This window comes from Triturus cristatus, chromosome 4_1, assembly GCF_964204655.1.
Source record: "Triturus cristatus chromosome 4_1, aTriCri1.1, whole genome shotgun sequence".
Taxonomy (NCBI): Eukaryota; Metazoa; Chordata; class Amphibia; order Caudata; family Salamandridae; genus Triturus; species Triturus cristatus.
The window spans coordinates 1,310,025,366-1,310,047,266 of NC_140585.1; the positions used below are offsets into that span (position 1 = coordinate 1,310,025,366).

At 43.4% G+C, this 21,901-nt stretch overlaps 1 protein-coding gene across 2 annotated transcripts in view; it reads left to right on the forward strand.

The window, feature by feature from the left end:
• BRINP3 (BMP/retinoic acid inducible neural specific 3) overlaps positions 1-21,901 on the forward strand; it is an 845,680-nt gene that overhangs the window by 720,674 nt on the left and 103,105 nt on the right. For both annotated transcript variants that reach the window (XM_085654808.1, XM_085654809.1), the window contains one exon: positions 10,086-10,308. In XM_085654808.1, the coding sequence (XP_085510934.1) occupies positions 10,086-10,308 (223 nt within the window). The remainder of the gene's footprint in view (positions 1-10,085; positions 10,309-21,901) is intronic.

The window sequence follows — 21,901 nt, forward strand, 5'->3', positions numbered from 1 at the left end:
GTTTATCTTCCTATCTTGTCCCAATGGGAAGTTATATTTATAAGATGTTATAAATGAACCTCTATTCTAACCTATGGAACATATAGCCTTTCAATAGTGAAAAACTAAATTGGCAGTATTTCACTATCAGGACATGACACACACATCAGGACATGTTCTACCTTTCACATAAACTGCACCCTGCCCACAGGGGTACAAAACATACAGGGGAAACCCACGCCAATGATGCCAGGTGTAACAGTGGTGACATAACAATGTCAAGAATTTGTAAGCCAAATAATATTCTCGAAAACAGACAATCATGGTTAAAAGTAGGGAGGAGAAGTGTTATGCTAATAGCGAAAGCTTGAGAATATTGTATTCCATTGCAGGAGAGGATCATTCAGAAATCATTGCCCATCATAAACCATCAGCAGCATACAAAACGATGGACGACAAAATGATTCTAGATAGACTGATTAGAAACCAGACCAGGATTATGGTTACAGCAGTCCAATGGTTTCAATCAGTCCTTACAAACAGAAGTTAAAATATCAGAATTGCTTCATCTTCAACAATGAAACAGATCTCTCTGTCACTATTTATTATCTTGATGATCCCACAGGCTCAAATGTTCTCAACGTACCACACTCTATTTCGAATCCATCTAGACAATATCCAACTCTATATCCTATTAGGTAACCTAAAAGGAAGCAAAAACCACCTCTGTTGTCTGGAACACATCTTTAACTCAATGAAAGAAAGCTATCTCTCTCTTACTGTCTACAAAAGAGTAATGTTCAGACCAGGAGAACACAGAAGCAATGCTTGACATTCATTTGTCTGAATGATTTAGGTTCTACCCCAATGACATTTCATGCAGTTAAGAACATAGGAGTACGGTTCAGTGAGAAGTTTCTTTTCATTACCAACTCTTTACAGTGGTTAAAACACCAACTTTTATTTCATGATACTGAGGAAGATCTTTCAGCCAACCCAATTACTATCCACAGTTGCATTAACTAGGGCTCTGGTGTTATCAAGAGTCAACCCCTGTAACATTGTCTGTTCAAAGTGCTGAAGGAAGAGACCTCTGAACTACTTTGTTTGCTAAACCAAACAGCCAGACATTGCTTCAAGATAAAAAGATTGGATAGCTTCATTAAAAGCCCATCAACCTCCTCCGCACTGTCTTCAAAGCACAGATGAGTGCCTGCCCCATTTATTTGCAGACTGTTTTTCCTCTTATAAGCCCACTCAGCATAAACTGATACCAAGCAAGGCAGCTCTATAAGCACAAACTAGGTTCAATCAAAAAGAGCATGGGGTAATATAGTGTGTTGGACCTTCACCTTTTGAACTCATTGACCAAAAACAGAATCATTTTCCAAATATGGCTTCCTTAAAAAAAAAAAAAAATGAAAAAAGTACTTTTCATAGACATTGAACAGGTCCAGTAAAGTGCATGGATGTCATTATAGAAGAACTTAGCAGAGCAACCCGCAGACCACTTTGACTTGCCAGACTTAAAAAAAACAGGTTGTTTTTGTGGGGAGAGGAGTTACAGTGTCTTGTGAATACCACCACTAATCTGCAATAGAACTATAAAGCAATCCCCGTCACAAGCCAGAATTATATAAAACATTTGCAAACTAAACAAATAGATGAATATATAAATAAATACATAACAAATCTAAAAGGTTTTAACTTGGTTAACAATGATTTAGGGAGCAATGGTCTCATCCTTGCAGATGATGTCAAACTTGATAGGGTAGTCAATAGAGAGAAAGGGCACATTAGCATTACAAATAGATTGTTTCACATTAAGATAATTGACAAGCCAATTGCAGATGTTGTTAAATTTAGAACATGATTGGTGATGCATGCTTACTAGAAAATCACAGAGGTCAAGCAAAATAAAAATTGGAAAAAGAGGGGCTCGACGGGTACTTGTGGAATACAAGTTAAATGTGAGCGCACAAAGACATGCCATTACCACCAACAGAGGACAGGCAGTATCCAGCATAGTAGGGGCACTGGAAGCAGTTGTATTTATACAATTGCATAAAGCTCTGCCCAAGGCTGCAGGCAGCAATTAAATTACTAAATGCAAGTGTGTTTGTACTGTACACGAAAAAACAATAATTCCTGTCTGGAAATAGTTTAAACTTATAGCATGAAATTTATTTAAGTAAATGATAAAAATGAGTTTTGATCAGAGAATAAACCAGTTACATTTTTTCATGAAAAGCAGTTGGAAGGAAGCTTGATGAGCTTGCCAAATTAGAATGACTGCTCATTTGAGGAGATTACAGACAGTATGTTCAGCACTGAGTCATACAAGAAAAGCATTTGCTAACCATAAATATCTCATGCTGAGAAGTTTAAGCACTCTCAGAGAACTTAGTTTTTCATTACTAACACAAACTTTGTGGAAAAGGCTCAATTGCTTTTGAAATTTATCTAGGCCTGTTTAGGGGCATTTGTAGGAGTGCTCAAAGACGAATGTCTTTGGTATGCTCTGAGGCTTTGCCAAAAACATTAACAAAGAGTTATGCTTGGGTAACGTTTTTTAAGGGTCTCCTGTGCCAAGGCACCAGTTTAGAACTTCATGTCTAACCTTGTGGTATTGCCACCTTGAATCAGCAATTTATGATCAGTCTTTCAATGACTGCTTCTTGCCTCTCACCATACTATAGGGCAGAAGCTTATACAAGTATCATATTTAATTAAAGTATTGAAGACAGCAGTATATAGTGAGAAATCCATAAGACGCAAATTGCATGATGCTGCTTTAAGCAAAAAGTAGAAGTTGTCTCGTGGATATTCCTCCAGAAAGCTGAATTTATTGGTCTCCAAATAGTGATTAAAGGAGAATTTTCACACAGCAGAAGTGTATGGAAAGGAGAGAAACAAGCAGGAGGTAGTTTTTTCTGTATCATTATTAGCTGCCATCAAGTTGGCGACGGCTCATGATAACCATATAGTTGCACTATCTCCAAAACTCACTGTGTTCTATTGAGTCTTCAGGATCATCAACAGCACATTCATTACTGTCGCAACTGAGCGCATCTACTTTGTTGCTGGTTGTCCTTTTCCTTTTTACTTCTTTTTTTTCAAGCATCACAGTCTGTTCTGGGTAATTGGGTTTTTTCATGAAATGTCATAAGGTTGAGAGCTTCAGTCATGGCTTTGAGTGAATTTCTGGCTTTAGATGATGAAGAATACATTTGTTGGTCTTTATGGCTGAACATAGTATTCTTAGGAGTTTCCAGGGTTCAGAGGCCTCTATTTTCTTCCTGTTTCTGCATTTAAAAATAATTTCCAAGTCTCTTATCACAGCTCTGCCCTATCCTTATCTGCTGACTATCGATGGATGGTACCAGAAGACCACCACTTCTTTCACCATTAACTTTAAAAGATAGATGCTGCACCTGTTTTCATCACTTTGGTCTTTTTTACATACAATCATGCCCCAATTTTTCACTTTCCTCCTTAATTTTCAATATGAAGGCTCTCAGAACTTTTTGACTTTCTGCTATGAGAGTTGTATCATCAGCAGAACAAATGATGTTGGACCACATGTATCATGCATTTTACCGGTCGCAGGATTGGGCCGTTTGCAACCAGTAAAATACATTTTGGTATGTTTGAATTCCAATTTGCGATTCAGTGACATGTTACCACATCGCAATTTGGGTTTGCGAATACATACCAATTCGGTATTAGGAAGGGGCGTGTTTTGGGCATCCCTTCTTAATACCAAATCACAGCTGTATGTCAGAATGTTTTGCTACCGAAATGTGGTGCAAAACATTCACATTTTACCACCTACTTCAAGTAGGTGACAACCCATTTGCAAATGGGAAGGGCTCCCCAAGGGACCCCTTCCCCTTTTGGGAATGGTAACGAAAACTTTTTTCAGAGCAGACAGTGGTCCAACAGACCACTGCCTGCCATTAAATAATGAAAAGAAAACTTTTCTTTTTTCTTTTTTAAACCCCATTTCCCTTTAAGGAAAACGGGCTGCATTTAAATAAATACAAAATAATTGCTTTATTGAAAAGCAATCATGGACATGGTGGTCTGCTATGCCCATGCACTTTCTACAGTTTGATCTGTCATTTATTTAGATTTAGCTTTTTTGTCTTGAGCAAACCTGTTGGACATGACCCTTCTAGGTGGATTTCCCTAAAACATTTTGTTTCTCTCCTCCTGTTTTTTTACTGATTCTCTTTTCATAGCTTTAGGACTCTGGGTGCTTCCCCACTGTAATGCACTGTTGAAGCATGTGCGCCCTTCCAACCCATGCTAGGAAGTGGTGATGACTTGTTTAGTTTAGGTGTTATAGCTGTGAGTGCCCTGTAAAAAGGAACACCACATACCTATGGCAGGTACTGGACTGGCTAATGGTAGGATGCAGCACTGATTGTGCCACCCACCAGACTAGCCTTTCAAACATGTATCAAGCCTGCCATTGCAGACCTTTGGGTGTGCAGCTGTGCCTATGCTCAGGTTGGCATGTCCAACTCATTAGCAAACCCTGAGTGGGCATTCCACTACTACTAGAGCACCTCCCAGGGTATCCATGAGGATTGGAGCAAGTGGCAGATGAAAGGCAGGGCGGGTACACATGGATGTTCCCTGTCCAGGTAGTGAAGAACCCCCATGTGGGTTTTCCCTACCTAGGGGGTCAGCTATTTACATGGAACAACACCAGGGTTTTGATGATTATTTTTCAGTGGCCTTAGGGCTCTGGGCACTTTGCCACTGTAAATGCAGTGTGAATGGGTGCGCCCCCTTCCTACACACGTTAGGAAGTGCTGCTTACCTGATGTCCTTAAACATCTGTCAAGCCTGCCATTGCAGGCCTGTGGGTGCAAGCTTACACCTATGAGGCTTGTAAACATGTGTCAAGCCTGCCATTGCAGTTGTGTGTGCGCAATTGCACCTATGCTCTGCTTGGCCTTTCTAAACCACTGCCCAATCCTGAGGGAACCTTTCACTACTACTAGAGCACCCCTCGGGTAAGTCTTAAAGGGTGAAGCAGGTGGTAGGTGAAAAGCAGGGCAGGTACACCTGTGTGTTCCCTGCCCAGGCAGTGAAGAATACCCATGTTTGTTTTCGTTACCCATGATATTTGCTCTTCCCATAGGTCAACATTGGCGAATGATTGAAATTTCTTCAATCTGCAATAGTGGCTTACAGTGGAGCAGTCTCATATCAAAAGATTCACAAGGACAAACCCTCTCCTGTGGTAAAGAGGGATTTTTACTAATAGCTTAAAAGTATCACTTCTAGAAAAGGACATTTCTCTGCTCTAAAACTCTTTGTGTGCCATTTAGTTTTACTCCAGTCCACACTTGAGGCTGGGGGAGCACATCTGTGCATTCCCCAGAGAATGGAATGACATACCTCTGTCATTTGTGGGCCTGGCTGGATAGATTGGAGGAAGAGGTTTTGACACTTGGCCTCTGGGAGACAGATCATGGGCTCACTAAAGATTAAGGTCTACATTCCATGGCTCCATGGCAGACAGGACTGAAATATGAGGGCGACATCTGTGGTTCAAAGGAAATCCTCTGAACCGCCCCAACTTCAAAGGCACACAACAGTATAATTACTGGTGCCATACTTCAGCAGGGGAGAGATACACTTTTGGGAACATAGAACCAGAGATCCTGGAACTGCATTGTGTATGCTGCCAGAGGAATCCATTGTGCACAATGAGGATTGAAAGGACCAGGCACCCTTTCTGAATAGTGGCTGGCCTGGGCTGATTCACTCAGAAGTGTGCTCTCCAAGGGCTTGTAGGCTTGTCATCTGCTCTCTTGTGGAGGTCTCAAGGGAAATCAAGGACCTCCCGCGAGGGACCCATACCGTGTAATTGTGACACAAGGAGAGCGGTGCCCTCTTAAGTGCCCACATCATCTGCTGGATCCCAACTGGTAGTGCAGTGTGGAACTAAGCATTGTGCATGGAAACTGGATTGCCTTGTGTGGAGCCCCAAAAGTACAGCCCGTATATAAGGAGTGTCACCCCTGCATCACGGGGCGTCAACGCGCATAGGCGTCTTGTTGGTGGTTAGCGGGTTCACCGGTTGCGGGACCCCACGTGGCCTGCTTCGTCAATCATGCCCCATCTCTCTCATGCAACACACCAACTGCGTGCTCATTGTGTGCCATGTCTGATTCACAGGATGTGAGTCTCGGAGGCAAGAGCATACCCATAGCAGTGCCTCATTCTACATCATACGGCACTGCTGAACTTGCACCTGTGTGTGTGACAGAATTTGCCTGGTGCAACCTGTATCAAGGCACACAAGACGTTGTGCCTCATTCCTAGGGAGTTACAGAATTTGCAAATCTTCATTGTGTGTCACCGAAATTGGGTGGTGTGACCCATATCAACACGCACCAGACGGTGTGCCTAACTTCCAAGGAGGTGCAGAATTTGCAGCTCTTCGTTGTGTGTGCCCCTCATTTCCAAGGAGGTGCAGAGAAGCAGATTTATGTTCTGTGGTGCCCGGATTGCCTGGGTGCTACTTTGAGGGTTGAGTGCTTAACGGGGTGCCTCCTTCTTCCAAGAGCCTCCCTTGCTTCATCTCCCATTCATCGATTGTTCCTTTTCGCCCTCAGTGCAGCTGACCAACTGCTTTCTCCTCACCTGGCCCTTACAACGTCGTGTTGACAGGTAGTATTGCCCAGACCGCAGGGTGATGAGAGTAATTGACTGGGCTATGGAATGCTTCTGACAATGATTGGAAGCGAGTCAAGAGACTGTGTGAATCCCCCTACCCCTGTGCTCCACAGAACGGACTGGTGCCGGAAGGCACAATGTAAAATCCTTTGATTGACCAACTATCACCCTCAGCCTGCTTCTGCTCCACATACTGTGGGTTAACTTCCTGAGTAGCGGCCAAACCTCCAATTTGTCGACTGCCACAGTTAGCCCTGCTACCTACTCAGACCTTTTTCCCAGGGAGCTTGACTAATTGTGACACTGGCCGCGATCGGCCTAGAATCAGGTGGGAAGGTTTTATTTATCTCCAGGCCATGGGTGTAGGGTTGTGGGGGTGAGCTGAATGGTGGAAGAGGGCTTGGGCCATGGGGTGTGCATGTGCATTATCAACTGACCTGCCAGATATCAGTTGCACCGCATTAGGGTACTGTATGTGTTTGCTCAATGCGGACCTGACTGATATCCGTGGCACCATGTATCAGTGCTGAGTGATTGTGTAGGAGTGACTGCCTGTGATTAGTTACACTGCCCGGTGGTGTTGCTTCACACGTTGATTCCTTGCCAAAAGAATACTGTGTTTGACATTGGTTTTTACTGTGCGGCCATCGCCCAGGGTGCTGTGTAAAAGTGTTGTAATTATCTGTGTGTACACATTTCTGTTATTGTTGTGATCTGGGTGTACCCTATAACTGTGTGGTATTGAATTATAGTAATTGCCAGGGTGGACCTCGTTCTGACAATGTTTTGCACCGCATAGAGGTTTTGGGAGGGGGGTATAATAAGTTCTTTCCCAAGTATGCATATTACTGATGTAATTTTAACACGGTTGGTCCTAGTACTGTTAGTGACATTTCCAAATGTGATTCGTACCTAGACATACATGATTACATGATGTTCATGTTGGGTTAGTTAATGTGTGTGTTGAATACAAACTATATTTGCATGCACCACGTTTTAAGTCTCTTTTGTGACACTCAGTGAATTTATTGTGTGAGAATGCTGTTCCAATGCTTTGCACATTGCCTGTGATAAGCCTGATGTTCAGTGCCAAGCTACCCAAAAGGGTGAGTACAGGTTATACAGTGAGTGTAACCACCCATCCCTGATAGGAGTGGTAGGTTCTGCCTGGCCAGGCCCTCGCCTCAGGCAACCAGAACATGCCAGTTCCAACAAACCCCTTCTGAGATTTAACTTTGACGCTTTCTTTGATTTCTGTACACAGATCTTCTGGCTCCATATGGATCAGATTCATCATTTTATATCAGTTTTTTTCAATTTTGTTTAAACGTAGCAATCGTATTTTCCAGATCATATCCTAGAAGCAAAATGCCTTGCTCTTCTTCTTTAGCAGTCCTTGAATTTTACATCTGAGCAATTCATGATGTGTTCCACAGTCTGTTCCAGACCATGTCTTTGTCATTAGAACTGAGCTCTTCCAACTTCTGAAACTGAGAATGAATTCAGTTTGATTCCTGTGTGCTTCACCTGGTGGTGTCCATGAATATAGGCTTCACATCGGTTGATCAATTTTGTTTTTGCCAATAATGAGGTCATTGGAATAAAAGAAATAAGAGGTCTTTCCCCTGCATCATTTCTGCTTCCAGGGCCATGTGTTCCCTCTATGTCACCTTTTGTTCTTTGCCTACAGGTCCGGCTCTAGGGCCGTACGATCGGTGCCACCACACCGGGCCCTGACTTGGGGTGGGGGCACCATATTCATCCTTTTAAAAGCACCTGATGCCGCGTACACTGTCCCAGCAATTTTTAGGCATCAACAAAAATGACAACTCCGGTGATTAATGATTTTCCTGGAGAGAGACTGGAGCTTTGTCTAGTGAAAGTTTTGACTCATCATAGCACAGAGCGTTAACATGCCTGCTGCAAAGAACGTGTCCCATTCACATCGCAACGTGCATATAATATAAATAGGTCAATGGGTTACCGCTTTTGCCAGAGATACTTTTGTTATTTGCAGTTTATATGTTAAAATCCTAATAGTAAGCTATTAAGTGGCATCAGACCTGCATGCAAGCTGCAAGGTATATATTGGAGCTATATGTTTTTTGCCCAGTCTTACATTATCCTAATATTGCAAAAAGGGTTCATTTGTGTAGAAGTAAATTCTTATAATTAAAGAAAAGCCTTAACAATGGTGTTACATTTTAAATTCTGAATTTGTGCTTTTCCAGTTCAAGGACTCTTAAACTATACTTCCTACCAGTATGGATGACATGTGACTCCTACTCCTTGTAGGCCTCTGTCTTATGTAACATGTCCTATATAATGATTTATACAGGTATGATCTCTGTGCAATGCATGTGTGATGTAAAGTGTTCTGACACTGCTAGAAAACAAAATGAATCTAAGAGACAGTGGTTATGGAGACTTGAGGGGCACTGTCAAATGGTGGTAAAGAGGGAATCTGTGGTGGAGGTGGTCATGGGGGGGGGTGCAAACAAACATTGTCACACAGGGCGCCACCAGGGCTAAAGCCAGCCCTGTTTGCCTACTTTGGTATTCCAATGTCCAACTACTAGAAGGACATCCTGTTTGCTTCTTCTGACAATTTCCCCTTTGACTTGATTGAATCTTAGATCTAGGAGATAGGTACACTGGCACATAAAACAAAACCTAGAAAGATAGATAAGATGGAAGGCAATGCAGTGGAGCAAAATGGTAATGGAAAGGAGAGAGATGAAGGTGGTGGGCAAACAGAATCAAGGTGTGCTTTGAAGGGGGTACAGAGGTGACTCATCTAAAAGCGGAAAGAAGGAAGCATAAGCAAATATTTAAAGATGAGCTTTTTATGTCAACCATTACAAACTATGTAAATGACGACATTGAGGGCACATCTCTACGTTGAATTTAATGTGCTTGACTTTTCAAGCAGACCGACACAACATACTGTTTGGAATGATTCCACAACAACACAAATGTTCTTTCGAATGTCCTTCACTGATCACTTGAGCTCTGACTGTGCTATATTAAATGACGAAAATTAATTTTCCAAATCTCCAAAAGGGTCTGTATGAAATCAAAGCATTCAAAGACAAAAAAGCAATTAGTAAGAGCAGGGCTCTGTCTCCAAGTGCATCACTCAACTGTGTGTAAACTATCCAGAGAATCATTTCGCAAGAAAGCCATCAATTTCAAAGAATATTAGAAAAAAAAGCCAGAATTGATCAAGACAGCTTGTTTCCAAAGGTCTCTTTTGCCGATATATATTATTTTCTCTGTGTATAAAAATCAATTTAGGAAATAGGATTTACTCATTTCTATCACAATGTTTAATATTTTGCAGTGCTGGAGAGGAAAAAGAAAGCTTGCAACCTAATTAAAATTATTGAATTTTGAAACAATTTCAGATGAATTCAAGTTTTTTATGAAGCGGATGCCCATGAACTATTTCCTGAACACATCCGCTATCATGCACCTGTGGAGTATGGATTCGAACTTCCTGCGCCGCAATGAGCAGCTGGAGAGCAGCATGAAGCAACTTTTCCTCAAGGCACAAAAAATTGTACACAAACTATTCAGCCTTAGCAAGAGGTGCCACAAACAACCCCTCATCAGCCTGCCAAGACAGAGGTGAGTGCAAACGTGACAATGTGGCAATATTGTGCATATGTGGAGCTGGTTAAGTTAAAAAGAATATAAAGTGAATGAGGTGTGTGCTTGACTATCACTGCATTCCCTTAAAAATAAAATGAACACGCATGATATATTCACTACACATAATGTTGTTATTTCCACAGCGAAAGGAGTGTGACATATGTTCTTAGCACTGTCTTTTAGGAAGCAAGGCATGCATGTCCTCATGAGACCTGAGGCTGTGCTACACATGGCATCTGGGGGCGCAAGGGCATGTGTACCTCCTTTCTGTGCCCCCAGGGCACTATGGTATTACAGAAGGAGCCATAGACACTTGTGAGAACCCTTCTGTAATACTTATAGCAACGGTGCAGAAGTAGAGAAATGAGAGAATCTTTTTGCTTCTGCACCACTCCATATTACGGGTGTAGGTTCAGGGGCAATCATGCCCTTATGAGGCATACTGATAGTGCACCACAACAGGTGACGCACTGTCAGTGCGCTACCTGAGGGTAGCCCTCTGGAGTGGGGAAAGACAGTACCATGACCCCCCCCCCCCCAAGAGATCCCCCTGCAGACAGCTGCCTGCAGGGGTATCTCTAACCTTCTTTAAAGGGAAAGCGGGTTGCTGCCTGCACAGAGCAAGTCGCAGCAGCTTTGTAACTGCCACTTCCTATTTCACTGAATGTGAACCCCGTGGCAGCATGAGTTTGCGGCTGCCTAGGGGTAGCTCATTCATTGGAATAGAGTACACTGTCCCTGTTTATGCCTGGCACACTTTCTTAAAGGTGCACTGTTGTACAAACAAGAACAGTGCATCCACTGTGTAATACGAGCCCTGGCTGCATAGTGTAATAAAACCAGTCATTAATTCCAAAGATCAGAGCATGGTTAGCACTTGCATAAATCTTCTCAGAAGGTTTATAACAGTGTCAAAACTTTTGGGTTCTTCGCCTTGTAGTTTAATTGGCTACATTGACTATCATATCTTCATCGCGATACCAAAGGGGATGATGGACGGAGCGTTTGAGCAAATCAAACACTCACCTCCAGTCAACTGATCTGGGTTTAATCCATCATCATTCTTTAGCTCACTCCACCACCCCAGTTCAGACAGGGCCATATGCAAATCAGTCTGACCCTGTGCCTCATGGGAACCGACCAGCCCGAACTGCCAAGCCATGTCTTCCCTGGACCGGAAACAAGCATCCTGGGATCTGTTTCGGGTTCATAACCCTCATCAGCCAGGCTATCTTGAATCCAGTGGCAAAGTGAGCAAGAGACCCACGTCTGGGCATAACCTGCAAATTTAGGGCAAACAAAGCGATACCAAAGGGGAGGATGGACGGAGCGTTTGAGCAAATCAAACACTCACCCCCAGTCAACTGATCTGGGTTTGATCCATCATCATTCTTTAGCTCCCTCCACCACCCCAGTTCAGACAGTGCCATATGCAAATCAGTCTGACCCTGTGCCTCATGGGAACAGTCCTGCCCGAACTACCAAGCAATGTCTTCCCTGGACCGGAAACAAGCATCCTGGGACCGGTTTTGGGTTCATAACCCTCATCAGCCAGGCTATCTTGAATACAGTGGCAAAGTGAGTAAGGGACCCACGTCTGGGCATACCCTGCCAACTTAGGGCAAACAAAGCGATACCAAAAGGGATGATGGACGGAGCATTTGAGCAAATCAAGGCATACTGATAGTGCACCACAAAAGGTGACGCACTGTCAGTGCGCTACCTGAGGGTAGCCTTCTGGAGTGGGGAAAGACAGTACCATGACCCCCCCCCCAAGAGATCCCCCTGCAGACAGGTGCCTGCAGGGGTATCTCTAACCTTCTTTAAAGGGAAAGCGGGTTGCTGCCTGCACAGAGCAAGTCGCAGCAGCTTTGTAACTGCCACTTCCTATTTCACTGAATGTGAACCCCGTGGCAGCATGAGTTTGTGGCTGCCTTGGGGTAGCTCATTCATTGGAATAGGGTACACTGTCCCTGTTTATGCCTGGCACACTTTCTTAAAGGTGCACTGTTTTACAAACAAGGACAGTGCATCCAATGTGTAATATGAGCCCTGGCTGCATAGTGTAATAAAACCAGTCATTAATTCCAAAGGCCAGAGCATGGTTAGCACTTGCATCAATCTTCTCAGAAGGTTCATAACAATGTCAAAACTTTTGGGTTCTTCGCCTTGTAGTTTAATTGGCTACATTGACTATCATATCTTCATTGCGATACCAAAGGGGATGATGGACGGAGCGTTTGAGCAAATCAAACACTCACCCCCAGTCAACTGATATGGGTTTAATCCATCATCATTCTTTAGCTCACTCCACCACCCCAGTTCAGACAGGGCCATATGCAAATCAGTCTGACCCTGTGCCTCATGGGAACAGTCCAGCCCGGACTGCCAAGCCATGTCTTCCCTGCACCGGAAACAAGCATCCTGTGACCGGTTTCGGGTTCATAACCCTCATCAGCCAGGCTACCTTGAATCCAGTGGCAAAGTGAGCAAGGGACCCATGTCTGGGCCTACCCTGCCAACTTAGGGCAAACAAAGCGATACCAAAGGGCATGATGGACAGAGCGTTTGAGCAAATCAAACACTCACCTCCAGTCAACTGATCTGGGTTTAATCCATCATCATTCTTTAGCTCACTCCACCACCCCAGTTCAGACAGGGCCATATGCAAATCAGTCTGACCCTGTTCCTCATGGGAACAGACCAGCCCGAACTGCCAAGCCATGTCTTCCCTGGACCGGAAACAAGCATCCTGGGATCAGTTTCGGGTTCATAACCCTCATCAGCCAGGCTAACTTGAATCCAGTGGCAAAGTGAGCAAGGGACCCACGTCTGGGCATATCCTGCAAATTTAGGGCAAACAAAGCGATACCAAAGGGGAGGATGGACGGAGCGTTTGAGCAAATCAAACACTCACCCCCAGTCAACTGATCTGGGTTTAATCCATCATCATTCTTTAGCTCCCTCCACCACCCCAGTTCAGACAGTGCCATATGCAAATCAGTCTGACCCTGTGCCTCATGGGAACAGTCCTGCCCGAACTACCAAGCAATGTCTTCCCTGGACCGGAAACAAGCATCCTGGGACCGGTTTTGGGTTCATAACCCTCATCAGCCAGGCTATCTTGAATACAGTGGCAAAGTGAGTAAGGGAACCACGTCTGGGCATACCCTGCCAACTTAGGGCAAACAAAGCGATACCAAAGGGGATGATGGACGGAGCATTTGAGCAAATCAAACGCTCACCCCCAGTCAACTGATCTGGGTTTAATCCATTTTCATTCTTTAGCTCACTCCACCACCCCAGTTCAGACAGGGCCATATGCAAATCAGTCCGACCCTGTGCCTCATGGGAACAGTCCAGCCGGAATTGCCAAGCCATGTCTTCCCTGGACCGGAAACAAGCACCCTGGGACCCGTTTCGGGTTTATAACCCTCATCAGCCAGGATATCTTGAATCCAGTGGCAAAGTGAGCAAGGGACCCACGTCTGGGCATACCCTGCCAACTTAGGGCAAACAAAGCGACACCAAAGGGGATGATGAAGCATTTGAGCAAATCAAACACTCACCCCCAGTCAACTGATCTGGGTTTAATCCATCATCATTCTTTAGCTCCCTCCACCACCCCAGTTCAGACAGGGCCATATGCAAATCAGTCTGACACTGTGCTTCATGGGAACAGTCCTGCCCGAACTACCAAGCCATGTCTTCCCTGGACCGGAAACAAGCATCCTGGGACCGGTTTCGGGTTCATAGCCCTCATCAGCTAGGCTATCTTGAATCCAGTGGCAAAGTGAGCAAGGGACCCACGTCTGGGCATACCCTACCAACTTAGGGCAAACAAACTGATACCAAAGGGGATGATGGACGGAGCGTTTGAGCAGATCAAACACTCACCCCCAGTCAACTGATCTGGGTTTAATCCATCATCATTCTTTAGCTCACTCCACCACCCCAGTTGAGACAGGGCCATATGCAAATCAGTCTGACCCTGTGCCTCATGGGAACAGTCCAACCCAAACTGCCAAGCCATGACTTCCCTGGACCGGAAACAAGCATCATATCTTCATATACACTCTGTCATATGTGATTCTTGAGCAAATAGTCCTGGAAAAAAATATTAAAGCCAGCAAATAAAGATGTGAGTAGGCCTGAGTGAAATTAAAATTATGCCGGCTTTATTTACTTAACTTCAGGAAGTTCATGTCACGTTTGTTATATGAAATTCCCAAAATGATAGCATTATGCCATGCCATGTAATTGGGTGGCATTTGCAGTAAAAAAAAAATACTGCAAGCTTTGCTATTCATTGCACACAATTTCAGTGAATCCATGAGACCAACAGAACACAAGCGACTATTGTTTGCAAGGTTTTTTTATTTTGATTTTACCACAAGATGAGTCCTTGAGTCAACAATCTCAATGTGAGCAACCATTTTGCGCTAATATCTAGCACTGACTAATGTATTTGCATTTTGCATAATTACAAGTAGTGTCACAGAATGTTACTAGAATTTCGTGGAATTCCATTAAAGGAAATTGCGAATTTCACACAGCCCTAGCTGTGAGGATCTGAGGTTCTGTGGTTTGTTCCCATAAAATGTCCTTTTAAAGTAACTTGCTATTTTACTGGGGGTTGGGATGTATTACATCGTATAATTGGTACACCTACAAAAGAGTACACCTCACCTTCCAAGGAAGCAATCTTAATTAAAAAGAGTAATGACTGCATTTTCAGGAGGACTTTTCACATTGATTACAGAATAATTCATGTCACATGTGGGCCTTGTCCAGGAACTGTTGCTCCTTTCTCGAAACTACAATTTGTTTTTGTCCCTTATTTCCTGAGTTCTATGCTTATCACTTTTAACTCCACAAATCACTGGCCACAATTATAGGAGAACATCTTTCACATTCTAAAGTGACTTCAAACATCCGAATTATGGCTTCTCTTATGGCAATTTATACATTCTCCTATCTTGTGTACCTCATTCCTTCCAGTCATTTGGTTCCATCTTCAGTTATTGTCTAATAATTCCTAGTTTGACGTGGCATCATTTTGTAGATGACATTTTTAGTTTTCTGGAAATAGTAGTGCTACTCAAAACGGGTCTTCCCGGCACTATTAGACTGATTGGAGTGCGTGAATTAGAAAGCTAAAAGAGTTTTAATACTTAGGGAAAAGATAGGCTTTATGTTTTTTTTTTTTAATTGACATAGTTATCCTCTCTTCTGATCCTAAGTGGCAAGGAGTTCCAAAGCTTTGGTGCAAGATAACTGAAAGACCTGCCCCCAATTCTAGCTCTCCTAATTCTAAGGACAGAAAGCAGTTCAAGATGATTTGATCTCAAATTCCTATTGGCCTCATAGGGAGAGGCAAGTTGCTGTGGGACAGAGGGAACAATATAATGCTTTGCCTTATGTAAAATGAATAATGCCTTAAATTGTAATCTTGAACTTATAGGCAGTCAGTGGAGACATTTAAGTGCCTTGCCAGCTTTTCTTCATGCCTAGCAGAATCAGAGTGGCAGCATTTTGAATGAGCTGGAGTTTTTTATTAAAGAATTTGGGCTGCCTAGATATAGTGTGTTGCCATAATCAAGGCATGATAAGATTAGCCCTTGAATCACGATTCACCTTGCTTCTAACGGGATCCCTTTAAAAAAAATTCTCAGGGCTTTCAAAAGGGCAAAGCAGCTGCCTGCCACCTTTTTTGCATCGTAGGCTATGGTTAATTGGTTGTCTAGGAACATTCCTAGGCTCTTTACTTCTAGCTGGGGGGATGGATGTTCACCTATAGGGGATGGCCAAATTATCTCTTCCCAGAGAGATGGAGTGTTTCCCAGAACCAGTACTTCAGTTTTCCCACCATTCAGTTTCAGAGAACTAGCTGCCTCCACTTAGACACTTTTACTAAGCAGCTGTTATGTCTCGCAGAGACAAAGTTCATGTCTGGTGACAGCGTGATAATCAACTGGGTATCGTCCGCATGGGATACCACATTGACCCCGAAGGGCGGGCATAGATATTAAATAGCTTAGGGCTTTAAGACAAGACCTGCGGGATAGCTGATGACTAGAAGAGAGGAACGACCATTCACTGACCAGAAAACTGCGCTTATCCAAAAATGAGGCCACCCACTTTAGGACCTTTCTAGTAATCATGACTTCTGACAGTCGGTGGAGAAGAGTGGGGTGAGCAACTGTATCAAAAGCGGCACTCAGGTCCAGGAGGATCAGTGCCAAGGTGAATACCTTGGTCCATCACTTTCACTCTAAAGACCCAGAACTCTGTCCTTACCAGCTATTGCACCTTTCTTTTCTGACTATGCAATTTTTCCCACAGGAAATCTTCCTTTTCTTAACCTTTTCTGAGAGGAGGCAGATAGTACATTTGTTAAAAGGTTCCTATGCAGGTGGTCATATATTACAGGCCCACTCTTCCCCATTTTTCAGATGTATCATGATTGATTGGTGTTTTTCATTCATATGGACTTTCTATTTCCATGAGAGCAATATGTAATATCGGGCAATTTGCATGCTGGTGAGATCACACAGATACATTTGTAACTTTGACCACCTACACAGGAACGTTTTGACATATCTAATCCCTGCCACCTCCTGGAAGCCTATGGTGTATAGAACACTACATTTCAACTAAATTGGCAGGTGTGTGACCCTGTTCCATATACTTTATTCTACTTGATTAACTTTACATTTAGCTCACAAATTTACTTCTACCACTCTGGTGTGTATTTGTAGCTGCTGGGCCATCTCATCTTTCTTGGACTTCAATTTAAGACGTTTCATTCAGCTTTTCTGTTTTTGCGCCAATTGTCAAGGTCATCTTCACAATTGGTTGGAGAATGGCTATTATCTGAATTAGGAAGAACATTAGGGCTGTAGGCAACACTTTGGGTCATCCTACTTTATTCTTTCAATCCCTTTGGTGGATATGTGATTTCCTCCAATATCTGAGGCTTTACTCTTTTGTCTTTGGATCTTATATATTGGAAAGGGTAATATCCCGAGTAAGAGTTATATTGTGACTTCAGCCCCCACTTACAATATCTGTCACTCTGTCTTCATATTACTTTTGTCAATGTTGTGCTTTAGTGCATGTTCACCTTCCACCGCAGCAGAGATCACAAAGCCTTGTTCTACTGATTCTTTGTCCTCGGTGGATGCTGCCTCATTTGTCCCTTTTTCCTTTCTGAATCTCGCAATTGCCTGGGCTCACCCACCTCCAAATGCATACCTCTCATACCTAGACTGATACTCCTGAACTCAAAACAGCAAGGTCTTGTTACATCCTCGTGCTCCATTGTACAAACTACCCGGCTCTTCTGTATGGAATTGTCCTTACTTTCTTTCTCACGGGTACATTTCACCTCGTTCGCCAATCAGGATACACTACCTCTCCCACTTGGTCCCACAGCCTTCACTTCTTAAAAGTGTCTCTATCCCTTGGACTTGCTCGCTGATCTTCTACTATTGAAGAATTTGCAGTGGGACAGCCAACCACTGCAGGAGTCCTTCTGACTGCAAATACATGGCTGAACTGTTTATTACATTGAAAAAAGGTGCCGCTTTTAGCGGCCCCAGCTGCTGCACTGCTTTAAAGAGAACATTTTCCATGTACACCAAGTCTTCACAGTAAACCAAGTAATCCATATTAATCCAATCAATTCATCATGTTAGTTATAACAATCTCTATGTTTGTGTAGAATCAATCCGGAGACAGATAGATAACACTGAATACTTTATTCATGCATTTTCAAAACGCTTTCAGTTGCCAATCCAAGCTTTAACATGAGCGTGTGCAATCAATCGTATTTCACTGTAAGACTGTGAATATCAACCAATGCATTTCAAACCTATCTGGTTCTTCGTCAGGGGTCGCTGTAAGAAATTAGAAAGATGCGCTTAGCCAACCACCCTACAACATAACCTGCCCAGTGCTTGAAAAAATGAAATAATAATAGCCCATGACCCTACAGAGAATCACCTCCCTTAACCACCCTCACTGTCACCCCACCAACTAAACAGCGTGAAACACATTTAAAAACGAAATTTAACTTACTCTCATATCCCGCTTCTAATTCGTACCTCAAAACATTGTGCTACCCCTTAAACTACCCTTTATCCATTCACAACTAAAATAAAAACCTTAGTCCATCACAGGAACCAACTTAACCCCCATTCACATTGTGAAAGCCAAAACCGGCATTACGATCTTTTCGTGCTTCCACTCGTGCTCCAAGCAATCAATCTCAATCCTCACTCCCTCCCAGCTCTTAAACCACTCACACAGGTGTGCTGAATAAAACCATGTGACTACCTGAATTAAAAAAAAAAAAAACCTCTTTGCTAAAACAAACTGTTTATTAGACATCATTGTGGCATTCATTGGCCCTGACCAAATTAGAAAAGCTAAGCAGGGTGACTGGCTACGGAAGAAATGCAGGTCTCTTGTCTTAACGGACTCAAAAAAAATGTATTTCAGATGGGATAAAAGCCATCTGGTTTACCACTTGTTTAGTGAACCTCCATCTATCTTTAAGGTGAGAGCAAAAGGTAAACATGCTTATTTTTAAGCACATCAGAAGAATATTAATCTTCTTCCAGAGCCAGGCATCATCTCGGAGTGAATTTCATTTTGTAATTCAAAAACATAGACAGCCATTGGAGGTGTCTTTCTTTCAGTTTCACTAATAGGTGAGTGTAGTCCCTGCTGATTGTACCCACCCTTTGAGGAACCCAGCTTCCCTAATTCAAGGCTTCTCCATGCAAGCACATTCTTACAAAACTGAGACTGCCATTCTGTCAAGGGCTGCAGGATTCAACGGTTTGCAGGTGCATACTGACTATGTAGCTGTATACCCACGCCATGTGCACTTCCACAGCTGTCTGCAGCACAATATGGGGCAGATTTACAAGCCCCTTGCGCCTCATAAAATCCTGCGTCATGGTGCGGGGTACTTACAACGTGACGCATCAGGGAGATGTGTCACGTTGTAAAGCCCTGCGCCACATGTAGGCGTTCCTGCGCAGGGGGGGCATTTCGGCGTAGGGAGGCCTCCTAAAAGTGGCTGAGTGAAATCTACAAGATTTCACTCAGTCACTTTTCGGCCCATGCTGCGTCAAAACCCTGCGCCTGCTTGAAGCAGGCGTAAGGATTGACGCAGCATTAACAAGACAGGGCCACCCAGAGCATTGCTGGAGCTACGTCGCGCTTGCGACGCAACTCCAGCAATGTGCCACTTTTATGGCACAGATGCGTCACGCATCTGTGCCGTTTTTGCCCCATGGTGCGCCGCATTGTAAATGCGGCGCATCCATGGTGGCGGAGCTGTGGCGCACTTTAACTGGCGCATCCCTGCTGATATGCAGAGATGCGCCAGTTATTGTAAATATGCCCCTATGTGTGTAATATAACACTCTGGGCAGGTCTGCAGTGGACACAGTTGCCATCATGATGCACCACTTAGAGTGCAGTAGTTTTATATAACAATTCTGTATTGAATAGTTTATGCTTGATGTAATCTGGGCAAGAAGTCAAATACCAAATGTAGAGAGCTGGAATCTCTCTAACCATGCCTCAGAGACAATTCACTGTGAATTTCGCCTGGAGGGCTGGGCAACGGATGAACTCTGAATCACCAGAGCTTTGGGATGGTTGGATCCAGCCAACTTAACCCCAAACACACTCGCGTTTGCGGTTGAAGGGAAGTGGCAGTCCGTATTGTTTCGTTCAGCTCTTCAGGGACTGAAATGCCCAAAGGAGGCAAAGCAGCTTTTATTAATAAGTTGTTAGGTTTCGCCTTCAGACAGCTTTAAGTGTTTCTTTGTGAAATATCTCTTGTATTCCATAGCAAAAACGTACAGTGGGACTATCGTCCTCCCATTTTGTGCCATTGGTTTTCTTTATATTGTCACTGTCTTTTTCATGCTTTTCTTTCAATGGCTTGCCTTCTTGTTTTTCTTACCTTCTGGAGTGTAGGCTCTTTACCATCCGTTTGATTTGTTTCCTCTGCTCCCATTTAGGGAGCTACATTATTTTCCCTTAAGCCCGCCATGCAAGTGCATGTGTTTTCTTGGTCTCTCTCATGTACTTCTTCCCCACCTTAAATACCCACCACCTTATTTCTTTCCCTTCACCCACCCAGTGCCACTCATCTGCTACTCCCTTACCCTATGCTGTCCACTAAGTAAAATGTTTTGATGTTCATTTTTCATTGTTTTGGATAAACAGAAACAGCCCTTTGCTGTGAGTCGACTCCACAGTCCAAAAAGTGCTTCTGTGTGCCTTTTTGGCTCCCACGCTTCACTCACTTCCATTGCTTCACACTCTTCCAGTCCTTTAAAATAACAGTTTTCACTTTATTTTTTGGATTGTCTGATAGCTTCCATTTGCTGCTGGGCTCTAATGCATTAGAGAAGCACTTTCGCTCTAATAAAATTAGATTTTGTTTTACCCATCAAAATGACAGCTCCCATTTTGACTCTGAAAATAAATAGAAGGAAATTGGCTCCCAAGGTAGTTTGTATTTTGTAGGCACACATGCACAAGTGTGGTGATGCATGCACAGGTATAAGTCTTCATACATGTACACGACTATTGAATGACACTTGACACACCTTTATCTCATTATTTTCTGTATTTTATTTGCTGATGCAGAACATCAGCAAAAAGCATTGGCAAAGCCAATTTGTCATCCCGGTTAGATAACTTGGCTTTGCTAATGTTTGTCTTGCAAGAGCATGGGGTCCTCTGAAAGAAGATGATCACTGCAGGTAGATTTTATTTTGTTTTTCAAAAGAAAATGTTGTTTTACAATTGCTGTCATTGCCGTACTGTTACTAGTCCTGGGCCCTGTTTTTTCATTATTTCTATAGGACATGGACAATCCTCCTCTCCTGTAGAGGTGGGTGTTTCATTATTATGGCAGGAGGCAAGGTGCGAGTGTTACATACCTTGCCTCCTGTCATCTCCTCGAGGCTCTGGCGGGAAGAGGCTGCTTCCTATGCATTTAAATATATGATAAATGGATTATTTTGACCAGTCGCCAAAGACCACGATAACACCCGTTAGACACTTTTGTTTAAAAATTCTGCTTGATCGTCAAGAAGTCGCTTTGCCTTGCAGTCCTTTTTTGTTCCATTTTTGAAAAAAGCTTTGTTCTTCAGGGATTGCCTCTTTCCTATCAAGCTTTTTGAAAGGCACACAACTCTGCAGAGGACTGCCCTTTGCTATTGGTTTTGTGGTTCACAGAAAAAAGGTTTTTGTCTGGACTCTTTAGAGAGATCAAGCCAGTAGCTGAGCAGTCTAGACTAACCCACAGGTTTCCCTAGATTTCACCAAGGAACCCACAAATATTGTCAGGTCACATTTGTTCGAGATTGTCTTGGCCTATTCATGTTCTAAATAATTAGATATGAACAATATGTTGGTTCATCAGCTGATATTTTTCAACGATGTTCCAGCACACAACCTTCTGTATTCTACACCACAAATAGTGGTGGCTGCTACTAACAAAGGGTGGTGGGGCAGGTGGGGGAGCGCGGAG